Consider the following 22,590-nt stretch of genomic DNA (forward strand, 5'->3'; position numbering starts at 1 on the left):
ATGATGTCAGAAATGGAAAATACCACATGGCATGGGGAGGTTCCAGGCAAAGCGCAGGTCTTTGTGTACCACAGCCAGTTCTGAGAAGTGACCAGAAGTTAATGAAAAATAGAACACTGCATTAAGCAAAAAGTGAAGCACTCGATTATGTATTGAAAGAGGGGATTCATCAGCGTCAGAGTGAACGTGTGCCACTTAACAGTGTACTGATTATGAAACAAGTAAAGATCTATCATGACAAACTGAAAATTGAAGGTATTTGTGAATATTCAGACAGCTGGTTGCAGATATTTACGAAAAGCCATGGCATTACATTTTAAAGCGTCTGCTGAACACAAAGCAGCAGAGAAATTCATTGCTGAGTTTGCTGAGATTGCTGCTGACGAAAACCTAACACCAGAACAAGTCTACAATACCTTCATAAAACCTACAGATAGAGTGTACTGTGACTTCTTAATCAAAACACATCATTGGTGATGGAGAGTGAAAGCTTCCTGGTGTATGTAGTTGTCCAACAGCTAATTCAGGTATTCTGTTACTGCTGGGCTGCTTTTGTTACCCTGAAAACATTATATTTTCATCATATTAATGGCAGGCAATAATTTTTACTGTTAATTACATATGTGTGATGAACAAGGGTGAGACAAAGACTGCTTACTGGTAGCACATAAATTCATGGTGCTACCTTGGAATGCATCAGGAATGATATTGATCCCAAATTAACTCATTATATATTCCAAACTAAAAAAAGCCAAAGTACTTTCAGCCCCAGCATTTCAGATTAGGAGTAAGCAAATTGATTTACTACCTTTCGGTTTGAGCAAGTTATAATAAAAATAGGTTGTATGCAATTGTTGAATTTCCATTACTATTATCTTGCAGAATACAGGTTTGAATTCTTTTTGCTAGGTTTGTCAATTTCAGTGCCAGTGCTACAGTGATAGCATTTAATGTCTGTATATTTTATGTGCAGCTTGCACATAATCACCTGAGAAACCCCTCAGGAAATATCAAAGTATTTCACAGCAATCTTTTATCCGATGTAGTTTGTTCCAGTAACTAAGGAGGTGCAGCAACCAATCCATGCATCTGAAAAGATAGTCCTATATATGCAAACAAGACAGTTTGTTGGATTACTTGGTTGCAGGAGACACATTGTACCTGAATGGTAGCATAGTGATGCAGCCAGTAGAACTACTGCACATCTTCACTAACCTGGGTTCAGATGTCGACCTCCAATGCTAGTGTTTGTCTATTCCCCCTGAGGATGCATGAGTTTCTCTGCAATGCTCCTGTGTCTTCACACAACTGAAGGACATGTGAATCGGCCACTGTAGATTTGAACTTCTGCTGGGAATTGATGGAGAATGGTGTGAGATCAATGTAGAATTAGGGTAAATGGCACGTGATAGTTGATATAGACTGAGTGTGGCCAAATGAGCTGTTCGCATGCTGTAAGATTCTGTGGTTATCTTTCCTCAAGTAACAACAGAGAATCCTATTTATTTAGCAATACAGTGTGGAGCAGGTCCTTCCTGCTCTTTGAGCAGTGCCGCCCCAGCAGACAATGGCAACTCCGACTAAACCTAGCCTAACATTGGGACAATTTACAATGACCAATTAACCTACCTGGTATGAATTTGGACTGAAGGAGGAAACCAGGGCACCCATGAAAAGCCCAGGTATTTCATGGGGAGGACGTACAGAGACTCCTTACAGACAGCGCTGCATTTGAACTGGGAACTGTAATGGCATCGTGCTAACTGCAACGCTACCGTGGCTTGCAACTGAACAGATAATTAGACAGTTTGCTTTAATGTCTAAAATTTGACATCTGTAACAAAGCAGCCTCCCCCAGACATGCAATGAATATCTTGAATCACTGCATCACTGCCATCTTTCAAACACATTCGTATTGTTCCCTGATAAACCTAATCAGAGCCATCTGTTCTTCTTCACCTGAAACTTTAACAAAGGGACCAGAATGAACATTTTGTCTCTCTTTCAACCATGTTCTCATCTTCTACAGCTGCATTTTGTCAGTCTTCAATCAGAGTAATCTGATACGTGTTCTTTTCAAGATTTACTTAAAAGACAACATGTTCTAAAGCTAGTACTAATGCCAAATGTTTGGATCTTATCAGCGAAGGATTTGCATATAACAAATTAGTTTTTCCTATAATCAGTAATAAAAATGTTGTAAGTCATTGTTTCAGAAATGTACGTGTAAAGGAAGACCATGCCTTCAATGGCATATCATGTTACCTGTTACACTATTATTTTGATCAGTATTAACACTCAACAATTCAGAAACAATTTCTTCCCCTCTGCCATCTGATTTCTGAATGGACATTGAACCTATGAACAGTAACTCATTACTTCTATTTTAATTTTTGCACTACTTATTTAATTGTTTTATATATTTAAAGAGTTAAATTTAAAAAAAAAATATATATATACACACACACACTTACTGAAATTCACAGTTTTTTCTCTATTATTATGTATTGCATTGTGCTGCTGCTGCAAAGACAACAGATTTCTCAACATATGCAGGTGACATTAAACCTGATTCTGAGTCTCATTGACCTCAGGCCAAATCACTTATCCCAATGTACTAGACTAAATCAAGTTTAACCTAAATTCAACTTGTCCAAATGGTCAAATGCTACTCAATTTAGTAAAGATATTCTGCTGCAAAGTACACCTGTCTGCAATATCCCTAAAAAATTCTGCCACTGTCTGTAAGGAGCTTGTTTGTTCTCTCCAGGTTTCCTCCTGATGCTCTGGTTTTCTCCCATGTTACGAAGGGAAATCAGGTTAATTGGCCCATGGGTGTAATTGGATGGCATAGGTACATTGGGCCTGTTACCGCACCATGTCTCTAAATACAATAAATAAATAAACTGTAAAATATTCCAAATCCACTGGCTGAATAAGATATTCAACTCTAGACCAATCAAGAGTCTTCAGCTTGACACATTAATTCCTGTTCCTTTCTCACAGAAGCCACCTCTGCTGCTCAGTCTTTCCACCACTTTTTTTTTCAGATTTTCAGCATTTGCATTTTACCTTTATTTTCTTAGGACTGAGTAATTATCTCAACTATTTTACCAAGTACCATAATCCTGATACAAACCTTTACTGTCCAGAATGGGAATACAAGAAAAGACAGTATTACAAATAACAATGGCAGATCATTTGCATATTTATTAATGGTCAATGATTTATAAACATTTTTAGAAAAATATTCTGCTATTCTATTGTTATACTGTTGATGAGAAATGTTTAATATTTCTGGTGTCTTGCCTCTTCCTTTCCAGTCCTGATGACTGTGTGGCTAGACACACTCAAACGCTATCTGATGACACTATTTCTGGCAGAATTTCAGATGGAGATGAGAAGGCATACAGAAGCAAGGTATGTCAGCTGGTTGAGTGATGTTGCAACAACAACCTTGCACCCAACGTCAGTAAGACCAAGGAGCAGATTGTGAACTTCAGAAGGGTAAGTGAGGGAACACATGCCAATCCTCATTAAGGGATCAGAAGTGGAAAGAGTGAGCAATTTCAAGTTTCAAGACTGTGGGAGGAAACCAGAGCACCCAGAGGAAACCCAGATGATCGTGGGGAGAAAGTAAAAAACTCCTTACAGACAGCAGTAGAATTGAACCCCGGTCTGCTGTAATAACATTACACCAACCATTATTCTGCTCTGCCACTTCATGGGCAGAGGAGACATTGAGCTGAAGGGCATGTTTCTGTGCCATGTGTTCTAAATAACAATTTTTCCATTCTATTTTAATGTGCTGATGTACCAAATTATCCAAAGGCAAGGAAAATAATGGAAAGAGGTGTACTTTCAAATCTCTTACTATCTTTCCTTTCGGTTAGTCCTGATGAAGGGTCTCGGCCCGAAACGTCAACAGCGCTGCTCCCTATAGATGCTGCCTGGCCTGCTGCGTTCCACCAGCATTTTGTGTGTGTTGTTGTTTGAATTTCCAGCATCTGCAGATTTCCTCGTGTTTGCTATCAGATTGCATGGTGTGTTACTGAAAGATATGTACTCATTTAAAACATGTGTACCACAAAATTGGTTTAACTCCCTTAGCGTATCGGAACCAGACAGTACAAATATTTTACTATTTCATTACCATTTGCTGTCAGTCCATTAAGCAAGATGCATTTTAACTCCCTCACCAACTGTCTTTCATTGAGTGTATATATATATATACATGAATGTATATGTGTATGTGTGTCTGTCTATATACACTCATTACTGTGCAAAATTTGAATTATATAGTTGTCACAAATATAGCTGGTGAGCCTAAAACTTCTGCCCAGGACGGTAGTAGTTTTATGTATTGTACTGTGCTGTTGCCACAAAAAAAAATCATGACATGTGTGAGTGATGATAAACGTGATTCTGATATGGTCTCCATTGTGGACTGAGAGTGGGAAGGGGACAGCGAGAGGGGAATCATGGATGAGAAAAGAAGAAGGAAAGGGAAGCACCAGAGAGATATATTGTAATGATCAATAAACCAATCACTTGGATTCAAATGAACTTGCCTGGTATCTCAGGGTTCGGATTATCTGCACCCACATTCCGCCTCTGCCACCTGTCCCACATCCCTCTCATGGTACTCCACCCTCACCATTCCCAACATTCTTTGCTCCTGCCAGATTTTCAAGCTCGCTCTCTGCTCCACTCGGGCTGAGATCCTTTGGCAGAAACATTGACTGTACTTTTTTTCATAGAGGCTGCCTGACCTGCTGAATTCCTCCAGCATTTTTTGTGTGTTGCTTGGATTTCCAGCATCTGCACATTTTCTCTTGTTTGTAATCAAGAATCTATCAATCTCTGTTTTTAATATACCCAATGACTCATGAACCTCCTCCTCAGCTCCATTCTAAAAGGACGCCCCTCTATTCTGAGACTGCATTCTCTAGACTCTCCCATCATAGGGAACATCCTCTCCACATCTACTCTACTAAACCCTTTCAACATTCGATAGGTTTCAATGAGATTGAAACCCTCATTCTTGTGAATTCCAGTGAGTAGAGGCCCAGAACCATCAAATGCTCCTCGTATGATAAGCCTTTCATGAATCTCCAATGTCAGCTCATCCTCGAAATGACTAGATACAATCGTACGTGGAGTAAATGATTAGATACACTTGTTTTTATTTTACTGATAAGGTGCCAACTCATTAAACTTCACCATATACCTATCTTTTTCTATTTATATTTATTAAGTTGGAAATATATTATCATTACGATATTAGTACCAAAACTGAATGTGCTTTTTAAATGTGCGTCAGCTTTATAAAGGTCTTTTCTTGCATTCAAGCAGCAAAAGATAATTTAGGATTATTAATTTTTGCAGAGCTTGCTGCACTTCTGGCAAGAGAACATAAAGTAATACTAGCGTACGCCATGCCATGTAAAGATCTAAGAAGCTTGCTGCTTGACACGTACAACACAGACCTGATAGAATGAGCTAAGTGTGTATTTCTGAATATAGTCTTATAACATCAGCTTTCAATTTAAAAAATACGATTTGAAGGTATCAAAGCTATGGTTTCTTTCCAACATTGCCTGAAGCTGCTTAACCCTAATCAATCAGCGCCATCTGTTAATTAGGACCCATTTGATGTAATGGGTCAAAAATGAACCGAAGAACAAAAGTCTCCAGCAACAAATTGGCCATTATAATCACTCAAACAGCAGTCTAAATTCATTTCTTGTTTTTCTTGTTAACAAAACAAAAGGGGATTGTTCCTTTTACAATGAGAAATCCACTAAGATTATTTCAATTTTTTTTTGTTTTGGAGTTTATTACATGTTTGAGGATCCATTGCCATAACTTTGAGTTTATTTCTGCCTTGAAAATTAAAGATTATTGACAAGGTTTATTACCATGTTTGTGGTGGAAGGTTTCATCCATAAACCAGTCAACAATTTGAAAAGGGACATGAGTGTCCCTGAAAATGGTCTGGAAGAAAATAATTCGACAATAGGGGCAGATGATATGGGGCTAAAACTCCACAGAACACAGGTGTGTGTACATGGTGCAAACGATCAGACTCACTAGAATACAGGTGTGCATTCATATGCAAATCACAGGAAGGATATTAATAAGGTTGAAAGAGTGCAGAGAAGGTTTACAAGGATGTTGCCGGGACTTGAGAAACTGAGTTACAGAGAAAGGTTGAATAGGTTAGGGCTTTATTCCCTGGAGCGTAGAAGAATGAGGGGGAGATTTGATAGAGGTGTATAAAATTATGACACGTATAGATAGAGTGAGTGCGAGCAGGCTTTTTCCACCGAGGCTAGGGGAGAAAAAAACCAGAGGTCAAGGGTTAAGGGTGAAGAGGGAAAAGTTTAAAGGGAACATTGGGGTGGCTTCTTCACGCAGAGAGTGGTGGGAGTGTGGAATGAGCTGCCAGATGAAATGGTAAATGCAGGCTCACTTTTAACATCTAAGAAAAGCTTGGACAGGTACATGGATGAGAGGTGTTTGGAGGGATATAGACCAGGTGCAGGTCAGTGGGACTAGGCAGAAAAATGGTTTGGCACAGCCAGGAAGGGCCAAAAGGCCTGTTTCTGTGCTGTAATGTTCTAATGTTATATTAGCTTCAGTAGAATACAGGTGTGCATTCATATGCAAATGATTAAATACACTTATTTTTATTTTATTTTATTAAGATACAGTGCAAAATAGGCCCTTCTGGCCCTTTGATCTGCACCGCCCAGCAGTCCCCTGATTAAATCCCAGCCTAATAACCAATTGATAGGTCTTTGGTTGGTGGGAGGAAACCCATGTGGTCACGGGGAGAACGTGCAGGCATCTTTCAGGCAGCAATGGGAATTGAACCCGTGTTGCTGGTACTGTAAAGTGTTATGCTAACCACTAGGCTACTGTGCCATAAATGATTAGATCTACGAGAATGCAGATGTGTTGACATGGTGTAAATGATTGGATACACTTTCCTAAAACTGTCCTGTCTTCTGCTAAGTCCATGGAGTCAGGAGAAGCTCCTTTGGTCAGTTTTGAAAGAGTTAGATTATTCCAACAGAGATGGGATACCAGGCTTTATCACAAAAGAATTACAATCAGGAAGGAAGAAGGGTTGTCAGCTTTGCCAGGACATTTCCCTTAAAGTTTTGTCATCTGACATCCATTGGTGAAACACTATACTTAGAGAGATATTGGAGAAGTCGGAACACGAAGGCAGAGTGCAACCTAATATCAAGTGATTATCTTAGTCACTTTGTTTGTGATTGCAAGACCCAGGTGGACATTGTGAATGCAGAGTGCTGAAAGCCAGATTTACTGATTAATTTGCAGACAGCAGGGTGGCTCTGTGGCCTTGGTCGTAGTGAGGTCTACACCTCAAGCTGCAGTGTCAACGGTTCACCCCAGGAGTGAGGTGTTGGAGTCGGTGTGCACCACCAGACTGCTGGCTACAGAGTGGCATGTTCATTCTGCAGAACATAAGCTGTAATGTGTATGACCGCAGACTGCTGCAACATTCATGGACTCTTTGACCATATATTTTTTTGTGTGACTGTATTTTACTGATATATCTTATATGTGCCTTGTTGTATACGTGTTTTGCACAGAATAATGCTGTTTGGTTTGGCTGTACTCATGGGTATTCATGTATGGTCAAATGAGAATTAAACTTGAACTTGAAGCAAAGATGCCTAACAAGAAGTTGTGTGACAGCAGTGGGGGTCTGTGGAGAGGGGCAACTTCACACCCCTGGGCACTGGGGTTAGTTGTGCAGCAGAGCAGGGCTACTGAATGAACTCATTCTGTTGGGATGATGTCTGTGCGCAGTTTGACTGCATGTGAACGACAGTCATCAGCCCCGTCAGCACATCACTGCATACGTACACCCATGGCTGGCTGCAGTTAAATGTACCATCTTGAAGTGAATGGCTTTTGATAATTATTTTGTCACCCTAAAACTATCCTCACTCGTCCCTCCCTGCTCCTGCCTAAACTAAACTCTTGGCCAAGGGTTTTAGGATCAGAGCCGTGGGATCTGCTATTTCTGGGACGATGCCCATGTGGGCTGAAATGATTGTCTCTGGACAGTGGATGAGGTTCTGGCATTGCCAGTGTGGTGGGGAATGACTATGAGCAGGGCCTCAGGGTGGACTCTGCAAAACTGTTGACAATACTCAAAGTACAGCCTGACTAGTGTCTTATAAAGCCTCAGCATTATCTCCTTGCTTTTATATTCTATTCCCCATGAAATAAATGCCAACATTGCATTTGCCTTCCTTACCACAGATTCAACCTATAAATTAAACTCCTAGGAGTCTTGCACAAATACTCCTAATTCCCTTTGCATCTCTGATGTTTGAACCTTCTCCCCACTTAGACAGTAGTCCGCACTGTTGTTCCTTTTACTAAAATGCATTATCATACATTTCCCAACACTGTATTCCATCTGCCACTTTCAGAATCAGAATCAGACTTTAATTGCCAAGTACCTGTGCACATACAAGGAATTTACTTCTGGCTGATGTTGTCTCTCTGCTCATAACAATAATAATTCCAATTTGTCTAAGACCTGCTTCAATCGCATTGCTTCCTCAGCACTACCCACCCCTCCAGCTATCTTTGTATCATCTGCAAACTTGACCACAGAGTCATCAATTCTACTATCTAAATCACTGGCAAACAACGTGAAAAGTAGCAGTCCCAATACTGACCTCTGAGGAACACTAGTCACTGGCAGCCAAGCAGAAAAGGCCCCCTTTATTCCCACTCACTGCCTCCTGTCTGTCAGCCATTCCTCTATCCATGCCGGTATACTTCCTGTAAAACCATAAGATTTCATTTTGTAAAGCAGTCTTATCAAATACCTTCTGAAAATCCAAATAAATAACATCTACTGCCCCTCTTTTGACCACCCTGCTTGTTACTTTCTCGAAAAACTCCTAAAAGATTTGTCAGGAAAGATTTCCCTTTACAGAAACCATGCTGACTCTGACTGATTTTACCATTACTCTCCAAGTACCCTGAAATCCCATTCTCTAACACCCATAGACTCTAACACTTTCCCAACCACTGAGGTTAGGCTAAATGGCCTATAATTTCCTTTCTTTTGCCTTCCTCCCTTCTGAAAGAGTGGAGTGACATTTACAATTTTCCAGTCCTCCAGGACCATGCCAGAATCAAGTGATTTTTGAAAGATCATGACCAATGCATAATTTTTTTTCTTCAGCAACCTCTCTCAGGACTCTGGGATGTAGTCCATCTGGCCCAGGTGACTTATCCACCTTAGGACCTTTGAGCTTGCCTTGCACTTTTCCCTTTGTAACAGCAATGGCAGTCACTCCTGCTCCCCGACACTCATGGACCTCTGGCACACGGCTAGTGTCTTCCACAGCGAAGACTGATGCAAAGTATTCATTAATTCATCTGCCACTTCTTTGTGCCCCATTACTACCTCACTGGCATCATTTTCCAGTGATCACTTTGTACATATCTGTTTTCACTTTGACTCAAAATGTCCTTTTCTGTTGATCAATGTCAGAAAAGCCAAATTAAATCCACTGTAGTTCAATGCTGTAAAATGACAAAGTATGAAAACTTCCAAGGAAGATGAATGCTTTTTATAGGCACTGTAAATGGGAGACATCAGGACCTGTACATTTTGGACAATTAAGTGGAGTGCCAATTAGCCAGTTTCATGAAAATAGTTAAAAAGGTATAAAAAAGACAAACTACCATTTAACTGAATAACAAATTATGTACTTAACTGAAATACATAACAAATTAAAATACTACCAATACTACTACATCTTGGACTTTGCAAATGCTTCCACCAGCTGGTCAATGCACAGTTTTAAATTAATATTTCTTCCTGAGGAACATCCTGTGAACTCAGTGACCTACTAACTTCTAAGAACAATTCATAGAAGCTGGAAAAAGAAGTATCATTGAAGAATTCAGTTAGAGTGTGTTGTGTTATGCAGTGTGATTTTATCCTGTAACCCAAGAGAGGTGCTGTAGGTCGATGTTTCATTATGAAGTTTGATCAATGATACCTTTAGAATGAAAACTAAACTATTTCATTCCCCTGTGTAGCTGGTAAGTTTGCCAACATTGTACGGATATATGGCCCAATGTCCAGTGATAAAATCATTTTTGATTTTAATTATGAAAAATATTTTTACCCTCCTCCTCACTCTCTTTCAGATGCTATTTAATTGGCATGGCATTGTAGTGGTTAGCACAATTATTTATAGTACCAGACTTGAGTTCAATCTCCACTGCTGTCCATAAGGAGTTTATATATTCTCCCTGTGACCATGTGGGTTTCCTCCAGATGCTCTGGTTTCCCCCCACAGTCCAAAGATGTACTGGCTAGTAGGTTAATTGGTCATTGTAAATTGTCCTGTGATTACACTAGGGTTAAATCACGGGTTGGTAAATGGGCAGCACAATTTAATACTCCGCACTGTATCTCAATAAATAAGCAAATGAATAAAGTTTACCTAATGATAGCCTTTGTAAAATAAATGTTTCCATTCTTTGGTGCTCCTGTACTAGACCCTTAGTCAGTTAAAGCAATGCAGAACCCCGTCAGATTCAAGCTGACAAGAACTCTTAGTGATCATGTTACTGAGGATCCAAAGATGCAAGTTTGGCAGCTGGAGAATCTGGTGCCAATAACATGGATTGTGAAACTACTCAACTGTTTGCTAATATCTTTCAGGGAAGGAAATCTGTCACTTTTACCTGGTCTGGCCCACTTGTGACCCAGAATCTATGGTCGTCGGTCAGATTCCTAACTGCTCCAGCAGCAACTTAGAACGAGGGTATTTGGGGAATGGTAATAAATGTGAGCCTTACCCCCATCTGCATTGGGTGCGGGGTGAAGATAGTCTCTATCCAAAGGAGGTGTTAAGTGCTCCTTTCCTCTGGGAGCCTGCAGGTTACCCTTGGGCAATGTATAGCACCTGCTTAGCACCTCCCCCAATCAGGGTCATGTGAAACCATGGGAGCAGATGGTAGATGGTCATAGGAGCAGCTGGTGCATATAGCAAGTCCTGGTTATGTGACCACTGATGCCAGGCAGGACAATCTCTGAAGAGTATTGATGATGGCTGGGGTCACCTGTCTTGTAAAGACATTTCCCAGAGGAAGGCAATGGCAAACCACTTCAGTGAAAAATTTGCTAAGAACAATCACAGTCATGGAAAGACCCTGACTGTCCACATCAATATGACGTGGCACATGATGATGATAGTGATAACCTATATCTGCAACAAGCTGATAGAACAAACATTGCAACTAAGATCTCTAATTTTCCTTGTCTTGGTTGCTCTCACTGTCAAAGACTATCAATACAACAGCAAATTAACTGGATGACTGATGTCCTACCTACAGCTTTGTGGATCATCAAAACATCAAGATGGTGCTACCTACTCAGATATTAGGATTCCCTGAAGTCCAGTGTGTCATTTGCTGCTCTCTGTGTTCGGCACACAGCGTTTTGACTTTAATGATTAATGAGCTGTCTGAAGCTCCTGTTTCTGACCCAGTACAGAGCAGGTGGCTGAACATGTTTGACTTCAGTATAAACATCCCATCTAGATTTTATTAATTGAGTCATGGGGACGGGAGGCTTTGCCGCAAGTAGCTTCAATAAATATTTTCCATGTGTCTGTAATTTCTAATCCCTGGGTTCTGTTAGAAATTTAGGAATGAGTAAGAATCTTTGATTCATTGATTCTTCATGATTGTTTATTTTAAAGTTTAAACTAAGATACAGAGCATTTGAAACTAAGCAAGTAGCTGAGAAGCAATGCAGATTCAATATAAAGATGGCGCCTTTGAAAAATCTATCACACTTATATTCGAATTAACAGAAATTCCTCAGATAAGAATAAACCAATCACTGGTTGCACAATCATAGCACTAGGGTAAAGTGTTAATATTTAGCCAATTAAAACATGAAAAGGTATATGTAACTGCTATACTGCCTTGTGCCAGTAAGTGGAAACAAACCATCACATACTGTGAAAAATACGAGTTTGCTAAAAATACAAATTGTTAAAAATATAGATTATATCAGTAAAAAGGCTATGATTGAAATGATAAATTTACTCTTGCTTTAATTTAACTAATATCTTATTAAAAAGTAGTAAAAACAATCAATTCCAACACATGGTTCTGCAGATTTTCAATGCCATGGATCTCAGTAAAACACATAGTAGATGACACCATTGTAGTTATCATTATACTTTTAACTGTTTGATAGGCCATCAAAGGCCTACAATAATTTTGGCATTTATAAATCAATTTCTTAATGGTCTATGCTTCCCTTTGCTTCAATAGAGCTGACAGTTGACCTGACTCATCGCGCATCTTTCTTGGCCTTCCTTGTAATTGTCACTTACTCCGTCACAGCTCGCTGAAGGAGTTTTCTAACACATTCCTTCAAAAGAACCATTCAAGGCTTGTGCTCTGCTGAAATCTGTGCCACTATTTGGTGTGGTAGAATGTATACTCAGAACCTATTTCACTTTCAGGAAAAAGGGAGAAGAGTTAGAATGCATATTATTTAAATTATACTAGTTTATTGTATTGTTTATTATGGAGTTATTACCATACAACTATCAGCTTCCTGAACCAGTGTGGATAACTTCATTCATCTCAATGAAGAAGAGACTCCACAACCTATAGACTCATGTTCAAGGACTCTACACCTTACGTTCTCAGTATTATTTATTTACATTTTTAAATAATTTGCACAATTTGTCTTCTTTTGACATAGGTTATTTTTCAGTTTTTGTTATTTATAGTTTTTCATGAATTTTATTGTTTTCTTTAATTCCCTGTAAATACCTGCAAGAAAATGAATCTCAAGGTCGTATATGGTGACATATTTGTACTTCCATAATTAATTTACTTTGAACTTTAAAGAGTAGAATGACCAATTTATCTGTGCATGAATGCTTAGAAGAAGCAGTTGGATTGACAAAGAAGGTCTGATACACATTAGCATCTTTTGATAATATTTTCAAAAATGCAGTTCTCTTTCATTACATTCTTTGATCAGGTCTCTTTAATCTTGTTTCTTGTTCTATTTTCACCCCCTTTCACAGACTGTCCCTTTTGTCCTTGCTTTCCTTTTTTATTGTGCAGTAATGAAGAATCCCTCTACATCTGAGTGCGACGGTATTCCTGAGTCTCCACCTGGGGCTTGCATGACTGACAGTTGTGAAAACCGAGACGAAGCTGCTAACACGATGAAGGAAGCTCTGAGCACTGCCAGAGATGGAGGACCCTCATTGTTGCCCCAAACACCAGCAGCGTAACAGACAGTAAGTAGCCTCTTCTTTGCATTTTAAGATTTGTTTAATCTGAACCTTTGTCACTTTTAATGACCGTGGCACTATGAATTCTCTGCAAGTGTATGAGAAAATACTGATTGTGCAGAGCCAATGAACGTCAAATACCTATCAGGTGTATTTATTGAGGTTAGTTGATAAGATATAGTCCAAAACAAAAAAAAATTGAAATTTTCCAACTAACATTCCATGTAATTAGGTATTTTTAGACCATAAGATATAGGAGCTGCTATTAGGCCCATCAATTCTGCTCTGTCATTTCATCATGGCTGATCCAATTTTCCTCTCTGCCCCAATCTCCTGCCTTCTCCCTGTATCCCTTCATGACCTGACATAGTGGTTTGACCTGCACAGCTGCCTGTGGCAAAGAATTCCACAGATTCACCACTCTGGTTAAAGAAATTCCTCCTCATCTCTGTTCTAAAAGGACACCCCTCTATTCTGAGCTTGTGTCCTCTGGTAGATTCTCCCACCATCCTCTCCACACTCACTCTATCAAGGCCTTTCATCATTCGATAGGTTTCAATGAGGGCACCTCCTTATTCCTCTAAATTCCTGTGAATACAGGCCCAGAGCCATCAAATGCTCTTCATATGACAAGCCATTCAATCCTGGAATAATTTTCATGAACCTCCTTTGAACCCTCTCCTGTTTCAGTACATTCTTTCTAAGATAAAGCTCTTCACAATACTCCAAGTGAGGCCTCATCAGTGCTTTATAAAGCCTTAACATTACATCCTTGCTTTTATATTCTAGTCTTCTTGAAATGAATGCTAACATTGCATTTGCCTTCCTCACCACAGACTCAACCTGCAAATTAACCTTTAAGGTATCCTACATCAGGACTCCCAAGTCCCTTTACACCTCAGTTTCTTTTTTGTATTTACTCTCCTTTTAGAAAATAATTAACCAAAGTGCATGACCACATATTTCTCAACACCGTATTCCATCTGCCATTTCTTTGCCCATTCTCATCTGTCTAAGTCCTTCTATAGCCTCTCTACTTGCTTAAAGTTACCTGCCCCTCCATCTTTCTTCATATCATTTGCAACAAAGACATCAATTTCATCATCCAAATCATTGACACATAACTACGAAAGAATCAGTCCCAACACAGACCCCTGTTGAACACCACTAGTCACCAGCAGCCAACCAGAAAAGGTTCTCTTCATTCCCACTCTTTTCCTCCTGCCAGTCAGCCAAGGCTTTATTCATGCTAGAATCTTTCCTGTAGTACCATAGGCTCGTAGCTTGTTAAGCAACTGCATGTGTGGCACCTTGTCAATCCAAAGTACACAACATCAACTGATTCTCCTTTTGACTATCCTGCTTGTTATTTCTTCAAAGAATTCCAACAAATTTGCCAGGCAAAATTTTCCACTGAAGAAACCATGCTGACTGCAGCCTATTTTATCATGTGCCTCCAACTACCCTGAGACCTCATCCTTAACGATTGACACCAATATCTTCCCAACCACTGAGGTCAGACTAACTAGCCTATAGTTTCTTTTCTTCTGCCTCCCTCCCTTCTTGAAGAGTGGAGTGACAGCTGCAATTTTCCAAACTCCCAATACCATTTCAGAATCTAGTGATCTTGAACGATAGTTACTGATCCTGCCATGATCACCTCTTTCACAACCCTGGGATGTACACCATCTGATCCAGGTGACTTATCTACCTTCAGACCCTTCAGTTTCCCAAGAACCTTCTCTCTAGTTATGGTAACTTCACACACTTCATGACCCCTGACACCTGGAACTTCCACCATACTGCTAGTGTCTTCCAGTGAAGACTGATGCAAAATACTTATTCAGGACATCCATCATTTCGTTGACCCCCATTTCTACACCTCCAGCATCATTTTCCAATGGCCCAGTATCCACTCTCTCTTCTTTCTTACACTTCACGTATCTGAAGAAATTTTCGGTATCCTCTTTCATATTATTGGCTAGCTTACTTTCATATTCCATCTTTACCTTCTTCATGACATTTTTAGTTGTCTTCTGTTGGTTTTTAATCCTCTACCTTCCCACTCATTGTTGCTCTATTATATTCTCTTTCATTGGCTTTTATGTTGGCTTTGACTTCTTTAGTTAGCCATTGTTGCAACTCATCCTGTTGGCTGCAAGTTTGCCCTAGGAACAGCCTCTCCTCACTACACATTGCCTCTGTTTGTAAACCAGCCACCTCATCTTCAGCACTATTATCTGCCTTTCCTCTGATACTTCTTGCACTGAAATACAGGCAGCTCAGGACAATAGTCACACCATGCTCAACGCTTTGATTCCTGACTTTGTCTGAGGTCTTACCAACATCTGCCTCCACAACCCCTCCACTTTCTGTTCTGACACTCTGATTCCCACCCCCCTGCAACACTGATTTAAATCCCACCGTGCAGCTTTAACAAACCTTCCTGCTAGGATAATAGCCCCCTCCAGTTCAGGTCCCACGTTCCCTGGAAGAGACCCCATTGTTCAAAAATCTTATGCCCTCCCTCCTACACAAAGTATGTACCACCAGGCTCAAGGACAGTTCCTATTCCACTGATCCCACAGTTATCAGACTATTGAATCAATGATTTGTGTGATAAGTTGGACTCTTGACCTCACAATCTACAATCTACCTCGTCATGATCTTGCATTTTATTGTTTACTTGCACTGCATTGTTTCGGTAGCTTTTACACTTCATTCCGCATTGTTATTGTTTTGCCTTATTCCAGCTCACTGCTCTCTGTAATGATCTGATCTGTGAAAACAGTATGCAAGGCAGGTTGTCCACTATATCTTGGTCCATGTGACAATAATAAACCAATACCAATATCACCTTTTAGGCTTTTGCTAAGCAGAGAAAACAGTCTGAAGATTTTGCAGCATCAATGGAGATGAACAAATTTTGCCTGAGCTATTGACAGTTTCCAAAATCTAGTCTGGAATTGTGTAACCCACAGAGATTTTGGATCTCCAGAGGTATTTAAATATTTGATATATCAGGATATTGAGGGTTACACAGAGGAGTCGAGGCCTGGGTCTGGTCAGTTTTTTGAGGACTATGTGGAGCTGGTATATAAGACGAACAGAGTCCTGGGTCAGTCAGCCATAAGTCATACTAAATGGCTAGGCTGGTTAGAGGGGCCAACTGGCCTCCTCCTGCTTCCACATTCTTGTGTTGCTTTTGTTTTACAATTTCCACATTTGACAATAATGATGCTGTTATCTGATTCTGCGCTTCAGGAGGAGATTGAGGTGAGTAAGGCTTTCTCATCCATTCTATCCAGTTTTTACAGGAACATCATTGAAGGTGTTCTGAGCAGCTGCATTACCATCTGGTACAAGCATTGCATGACATACGACCACAAGACCCTACACAGGATGGCAAGGACTGCTGAGAACATCATCAGGATCTTTCTTCTACCCATCCAAGATAGCTATCAGCATGCTGCATACCCAGGGCCGCTTAGCATTGTCAAGGATCCCTCACATCTATCCCACAATCTCTCTGATCCCCCACCTTCAGGCAGGAGGCATGGTAGCATTACGACAAGAACTGTTAGGATGTGGAGCAGTTCCTTCCCCCAGGGTGTGAGACTACCAAATTCTCTGCCACTACACCAGTCTCATTACATATGAAGTGCCAGTAGTGTTTACTATTTACTTCATACTTTTTAACTTGTGTCAGAAATGCACCTTATGCTAAATATCAATCTTCTGGAAGATATTTTATTATTTGTTAATTTAGTTCTTTAAGGTTATTATAGCCGGGGGTAGTAATAGGGCTCAGCTCCCACTACTTATGAAATGCTCTCAATAGCATGCACCTCAAATAACCCCTGACAACTCTTGGCCTTCATGTGTGGCTTAGCTACTAACCCTGGCGGAACTATTTCTACTGACTGGAGAAGGGGGAAAGGCAGGTTACTGCTGCCTTAAAACTCATTGCTTGGGACAGATAAGGCTTGTCAGCTGTTGTTGGCAGTTAATCTACGAGAAGGAAAAGCCTGATCTCAAACCTCTACTGTCCTGCAGCTATACCCATTCATAGGGATAACTTTGGGAGTAAACCCCGAGAGAAAAATCTGGAACTGGAGTCCATAAGGCAGACCTACTTTGAGTTCAATGCCAACTGGCATCTCCTAAGACACGGATGGTGCCAAACTGTCACAGTCTCGGATTCATCAGATGCAAGTAGAGGGGAAACTTGCTACATGGGCAACAGCTTGCTCTCCTTATTGTAGGGCCCTAGCCTGTGTATCTAGACAGCTAGGACACACCATCCATAGTTGAGCCTGACTGACAGAGGCCTCCACTCAACTCGTTTGTTAATTAATTTCTGGTAATATTTTGTGTTGTTTATGGGTTATAGGTACTGTGCCGTGCACCTTGGTCTGGAAAAATGTTGTTTCATTTGACAGTATACATGTGTATGGATGAATGGAAATTGAACTTATTGTACAGTACTAACGTGTGGAATACCACAATTTAGAAATTGATGGAGCAATGAAAGGAAAAACAAATCAATATGTTTGGAATCTGCCATGGACAAAACCAAAAACATTCAAATAAATTACCAGCATTTCTGTGCTTGAAACAAATCATTAGTGGGTTGGGTGTAGAGCAACATAATTGGTGCAAACATATGTAATTCACAACCACCAATATGACCTGGGGTTCACTTTAAGAGGCTGGTCTGCGTGATGACATAATTAGGCTTTTACCATGTTTTGTGTTCAGTTCTTTGGAGTTCAGTGAGTGAGTTGTTACTGTTTTTCTTAAACATAAAATGCCTCACATCATTTTATTTGCAAAAACCTAACTTAAATCAGTCGCCAAATAAATCATATGATAGGCACCACTTGTAGCACAAAATATTAGGCTAAAGAAAAGTTTTGTAATGTACAGCTTTAAATATTTTGTAAAATACCTAGTGGAGAAAGAGAAAGTAAGAATATGTTTGTATCAGACAAGCACTGTACAAGTCCTGTTTAAATGCAAGGATAAATTTTTATCTTTTTTCGAACACACGATTAATTTCAAAAGAAAGAAAATGTATTTCTTCCCAATTCCTTTTTTGTTCAAGACCAGAAAATTGGTGCTGAAGAATTTCTTTTATTGTCTATCAGTAGAGGTAGGGGAGTGGACAGTGTGAGCATGAGAAAGAGAAATGTAATCAAAATAAATTTAACCAGAAAAGGAAAGTACATCAAGTATTACCTAGCCAGTGATGAAATGGAACCTGATTAATTAGAACTAATGCTGGCTGATGTCTACAATTGCTTTATCAAGAAATTTCAACCCAGTCTTTTGAGTCTAATCAGTAACGAAACATGTTTGTCTAAGGTGGTTACTAGGGCAACCATTAGTTACTTGATATGCTTTACTCATATTGATTAACTTAAAGCTAAATCAGTTCAAGGATCAAATTACACCAGTCGCATCTAGGTGATAAATGAATATTCAATTGTATTTTAGGTAAAAGATATGTCATACAAAATTAGGATTGAATCAAATTTCTAATTATCTTGCTTCTAACATTTCAGTTATTCTGCATTTTACGTATTTTTGCTTCTCTTCCTGTTATCTACTCACGGTAGATTGTTCCACTCCGAATTGAGACCTAGTCTTTCAATTTATAAAACTATCCATTTGTGCACAAGTAAGAGGAGTGTTATGGATCTTTCAGTAAAATTAACACTAGAGATTCTGCAGTTGCTGGAAATTCAGAGCAACATACACAAAATGCTGGAGGAACTCAGCAGGTTGGGCAGCATCTATGGAAAGAGTTAAACATTCGATGAATTGAGATGAGACCCTTCATCAAGACTGGAAAGAAAGTGAGGGAGAAGCCAGAATAAAAAGGTGGGGAAGAAAGACAAGCTAAATGAGATAAGGTGAAGCCAGGTGGGTGGAGAGGAAGGGCTTTGAAGTAAGAAGATGAAAGGTGATAGATAGAGAAGTTAAAGGGCTGGGAATCTGGGACCAGAGTACACAGTCTCAAAATAGAGGATACCCATTTAGAACAGAGATCAGGAAGTATTTCTTTAGCCAGAGGGTGGCGAATCTGTGGAAATTGTTACCACAGGCTGCTGTGGAGGCCAAATCACTGGGTGCATTTAAAGTGGAGATTAATAATTAGGGTGAAAGGAGATTGATAAGGCAGGGCATGAATGGTTATGCAGAGGGCAATGGGGTTGAGAGGGAAATGGGATCAGCCATGATGAAATGCCAGAATAGGCTTGATGAGCTGCATGGCCTAATTCTGTCCTATGTCTTATGATCTTATGGTCTATAGCTGGAATAGAAGGAATCTGATTGGACAGTGTAGCATGGGAGAAAGGGGAGGAGGGGGCACCAAAGGGAGGTAATAGGAAGGTGAGAAGAAAAGGGATAAGAGGGGAGTCAGTGTGGGCAATTGAAGAAAAGGGAAGGGTAGGGGGAAAAATTACCAGAAGTTGGTGAAATCGATATTCATGACATCCAGATTGGAGGCTATCCAGATGGAACATGAGGTGTTGCTCCTCCAACATGAGTGTGGCCTCATTGTGGCAATAGAGGACGCCATGGAGTGACATGTCAGAATGGGTAAAATCACAGGAGATGAAAGTCAGACTTAAAGCTCTTGCTCAGATATTTCATAGCAGGGGCAAAGACAAATAAGTGGCCATTGACAATGTATGTTTAGTCTTATACAGAATTATCCGCCCCGATCCTGCCTACCCACTTACTTTTTATATTACCTCATACCCACTTACTTTTTATATTCCAATAATAGACTTTATTTAGTTAGAGATACAGCACGGATCGAGCCGTACCGCCCAGCAGCCCACCGATTTCACCCTAACCTAACTAATCACAGGACAATTTACTGGACTGTGGAAGGGAACCTGAGAATCCGGAGGAAACCCACTAAGTCCCCGGGAGAACATACAAACTTTCTTAGAGGACGCCGGAGCTGACTCAGAAATTGGATACCCTGAACTGTATTAGTGATGCACTAGCCACTATGTGAGAAACAGTGTAAAAGACCTATACGTTCATGCTAATTCCACTCCATAGTCACCATCGTCATTGTGCAACGTCATTACATTCAGTAGTATAAACTTCCAAAGAAAACAGTGGACAGTCAGTCATATGGCTCTGCGGTGACACACCTTTTCATTGTATGAGGAGCTTCCCCACCTAAAACTCTCCTCCATGTGTGTAGAAGAACCCTGTAGACATTTTGTTTATTTCTGAAATATACTTCATTCATGATAATAAATATCATGATAATAAATATATACAAATATATATATAAATATATATAAGTATATAAATATATACAAGATGAAATAGTGCAAAAGAACCTTTACATTCTTGGTCAATATAGTCATCATTAAAAATAATAAGCACTTTATTGATCCCACCTGGGAAATTATTTCATTACTGCAGCAACATTCAAAAACAAAATTAGTAACAATATATTAATACATAATGTACAATAATTTACCAACATGCAATAATGTGTAATACTATGCAATAACATATGAAATAATACAACAGATTATTGTACTATGATGTGTGTTCTCCTGTCACACAGATGAACTGTTGTATTTCCTTATTGCATCTTTTCGAAAGGGTGCTCCGCTGCTTATTCAGTAGGTCATGGAGAGGATGTGACTGATTGTCTATCATGGATAACTGTTTGTTTAGTGACCTCCTCTCCACCACTAATTCCGGGTTGCAGCCAAGTTCGGATCCAGCCTTTTTGTTGTGTTTATTCAGTCTTTTTGTATCCAACACTGATGCTGCTCACCCCACATAAAGGCACAAAGACTCCAGTCGCTACAACAGACTGGTAAAAGATTTCCAACATCTTGCTGCATACATTGTAGGATTATGTGCCATATCGTACAACGTGGACAATCATGGTGTTTCCATGACCATGATTGTTCTTGGCAAAGTTTTCTACAGAAGTGATTTGCCATTGACTACTTCTAGGCTGTCTTTACAAGACAGGTGACTATCAAGACCCTTCAGCAATTGTCTGCCTGCCGCCAGTGCTTGTCAGATGACCAGGATTCGTGAGATGCACGAGGTGCTCATACGACCATTCATCATCTGCTCTCTTGGTTTCAACACGACCCTGATTGGTGGGGGGGGAAGAAACTAAGCAAATGCTACACCTTGCCCAAGGGTGACCTGCAGGCTGGCAGAGGGAAGGAGCTCCTTACAGCTCGAGAGAGAGAGCGAGAGCGAGAGAGAGAATGAATCATTTGCAATCATATGGCCCTAGGAGGTATTATCCCTTTCATTGTTTGGGGACTTCCTTCCCAACTGTAACTCTTGACTGCCCATATGTGGTAGCAGAAGGAGTGTAGCCTTGCTACCCCAAGCTTTAGTGTGTGCATTGGCATCCAGGTATACTGGAAGATCAACAAGTTCAGCCAGGTCAAAGGGCTTCTTTCCTCAAGTTGATAACCTTCCAGCAGCACTTGACGTCTGACTCAGTTTGTACTGCTAGGACAACTTAGAACAGCTCTGATACAAAGCTCCCAGGGATGAACTGGAATATGGATCCTTGCATCCTGCTCCACATTCCTTTAGCAAAGCCTAAACAGTGGTCTACAATGGTTTCATTTATAAAACTCTCAGCCTTCCCCTTCTACCTTGTTAATGTCCTCCTGCCTTTTGCACTTGGGCTGACTGTACATATTCAAGTCTAGACCGCATTCCCAATGTTATTTGCTGCATCTATGGCGAGCTTGCCTTCAGATTCCTCTTCCTTAAGTTGTAACCTTTGTCCTTTAGACACCTCCATCAAAACACACCTTCAATCTCATTTTGAATCAGAATCAGGTTTATTGTCACCAACACTTGTGAAATCTTTTGCAGCAGCAGTACAGTACAATACATTAAAAATACTATCGGGCTCAATAAGAAATATAAACTAAGTAGTGCAAAACGAAAGCAAAATAGTGAAGTAACATTCAAAACTCTGACGGCAGATGGAAGAAGCTGCTACTAAAATATTAAGTATGCATTTTGAGGCTCCTACACCTCTTCCCTGACGGTAGCAATAACAAGAGGACATATTCTGGATGGTGAGTATCCTTAATGATGGATGCTGCCTTCCTGAGGCACCACCTTTTGAAAGTGTTCTCGATGCTGCGGAGGCTTGTGCCCATGATCGACCTGGCAGAGTCTACAACCCTCGGCAGCTTTTTTCAAT

At 40.1% G+C, this 22,590-nt stretch overlaps 1 protein-coding gene across 2 annotated transcripts in view; it reads right to left on the reverse strand.

Annotated features, from left to right (window-relative positions):
* Positions 1 to 1,215: 1,215 nt before the first annotated feature.
* dclre1a (DNA cross-link repair 1A (PSO2 homolog, S. cerevisiae)) overlaps positions 1,216 to 22,590 on the reverse strand; it is a 78,268-nt gene continuing 56,893 nt past the window's right edge. The window contains exon 10 of one of the 2 annotated variants that reach the window (XM_059947884.1): positions 1,216 to 1,347. In XM_059947884.1, the coding sequence (XP_059803867.1) occupies positions 1,242 to 1,347 (106 nt within the window). In that variant the 3' untranslated portion in view covers positions 1,216 to 1,241. Of the gene's footprint in view, positions 1,348 to 12,109; positions 12,557 to 22,590 lie in introns of those variants that run through there. The other variant, XM_059947885.1, reaches the window with a different exon arrangement.

Source organism: Hypanus sabinus, chromosome 22 (genome assembly GCF_030144855.1).
Source record: "Hypanus sabinus isolate sHypSab1 chromosome 22, sHypSab1.hap1, whole genome shotgun sequence".
NCBI lineage: Eukaryota > Metazoa > Chordata > Chondrichthyes > Myliobatiformes > Dasyatidae > Hypanus > Hypanus sabinus.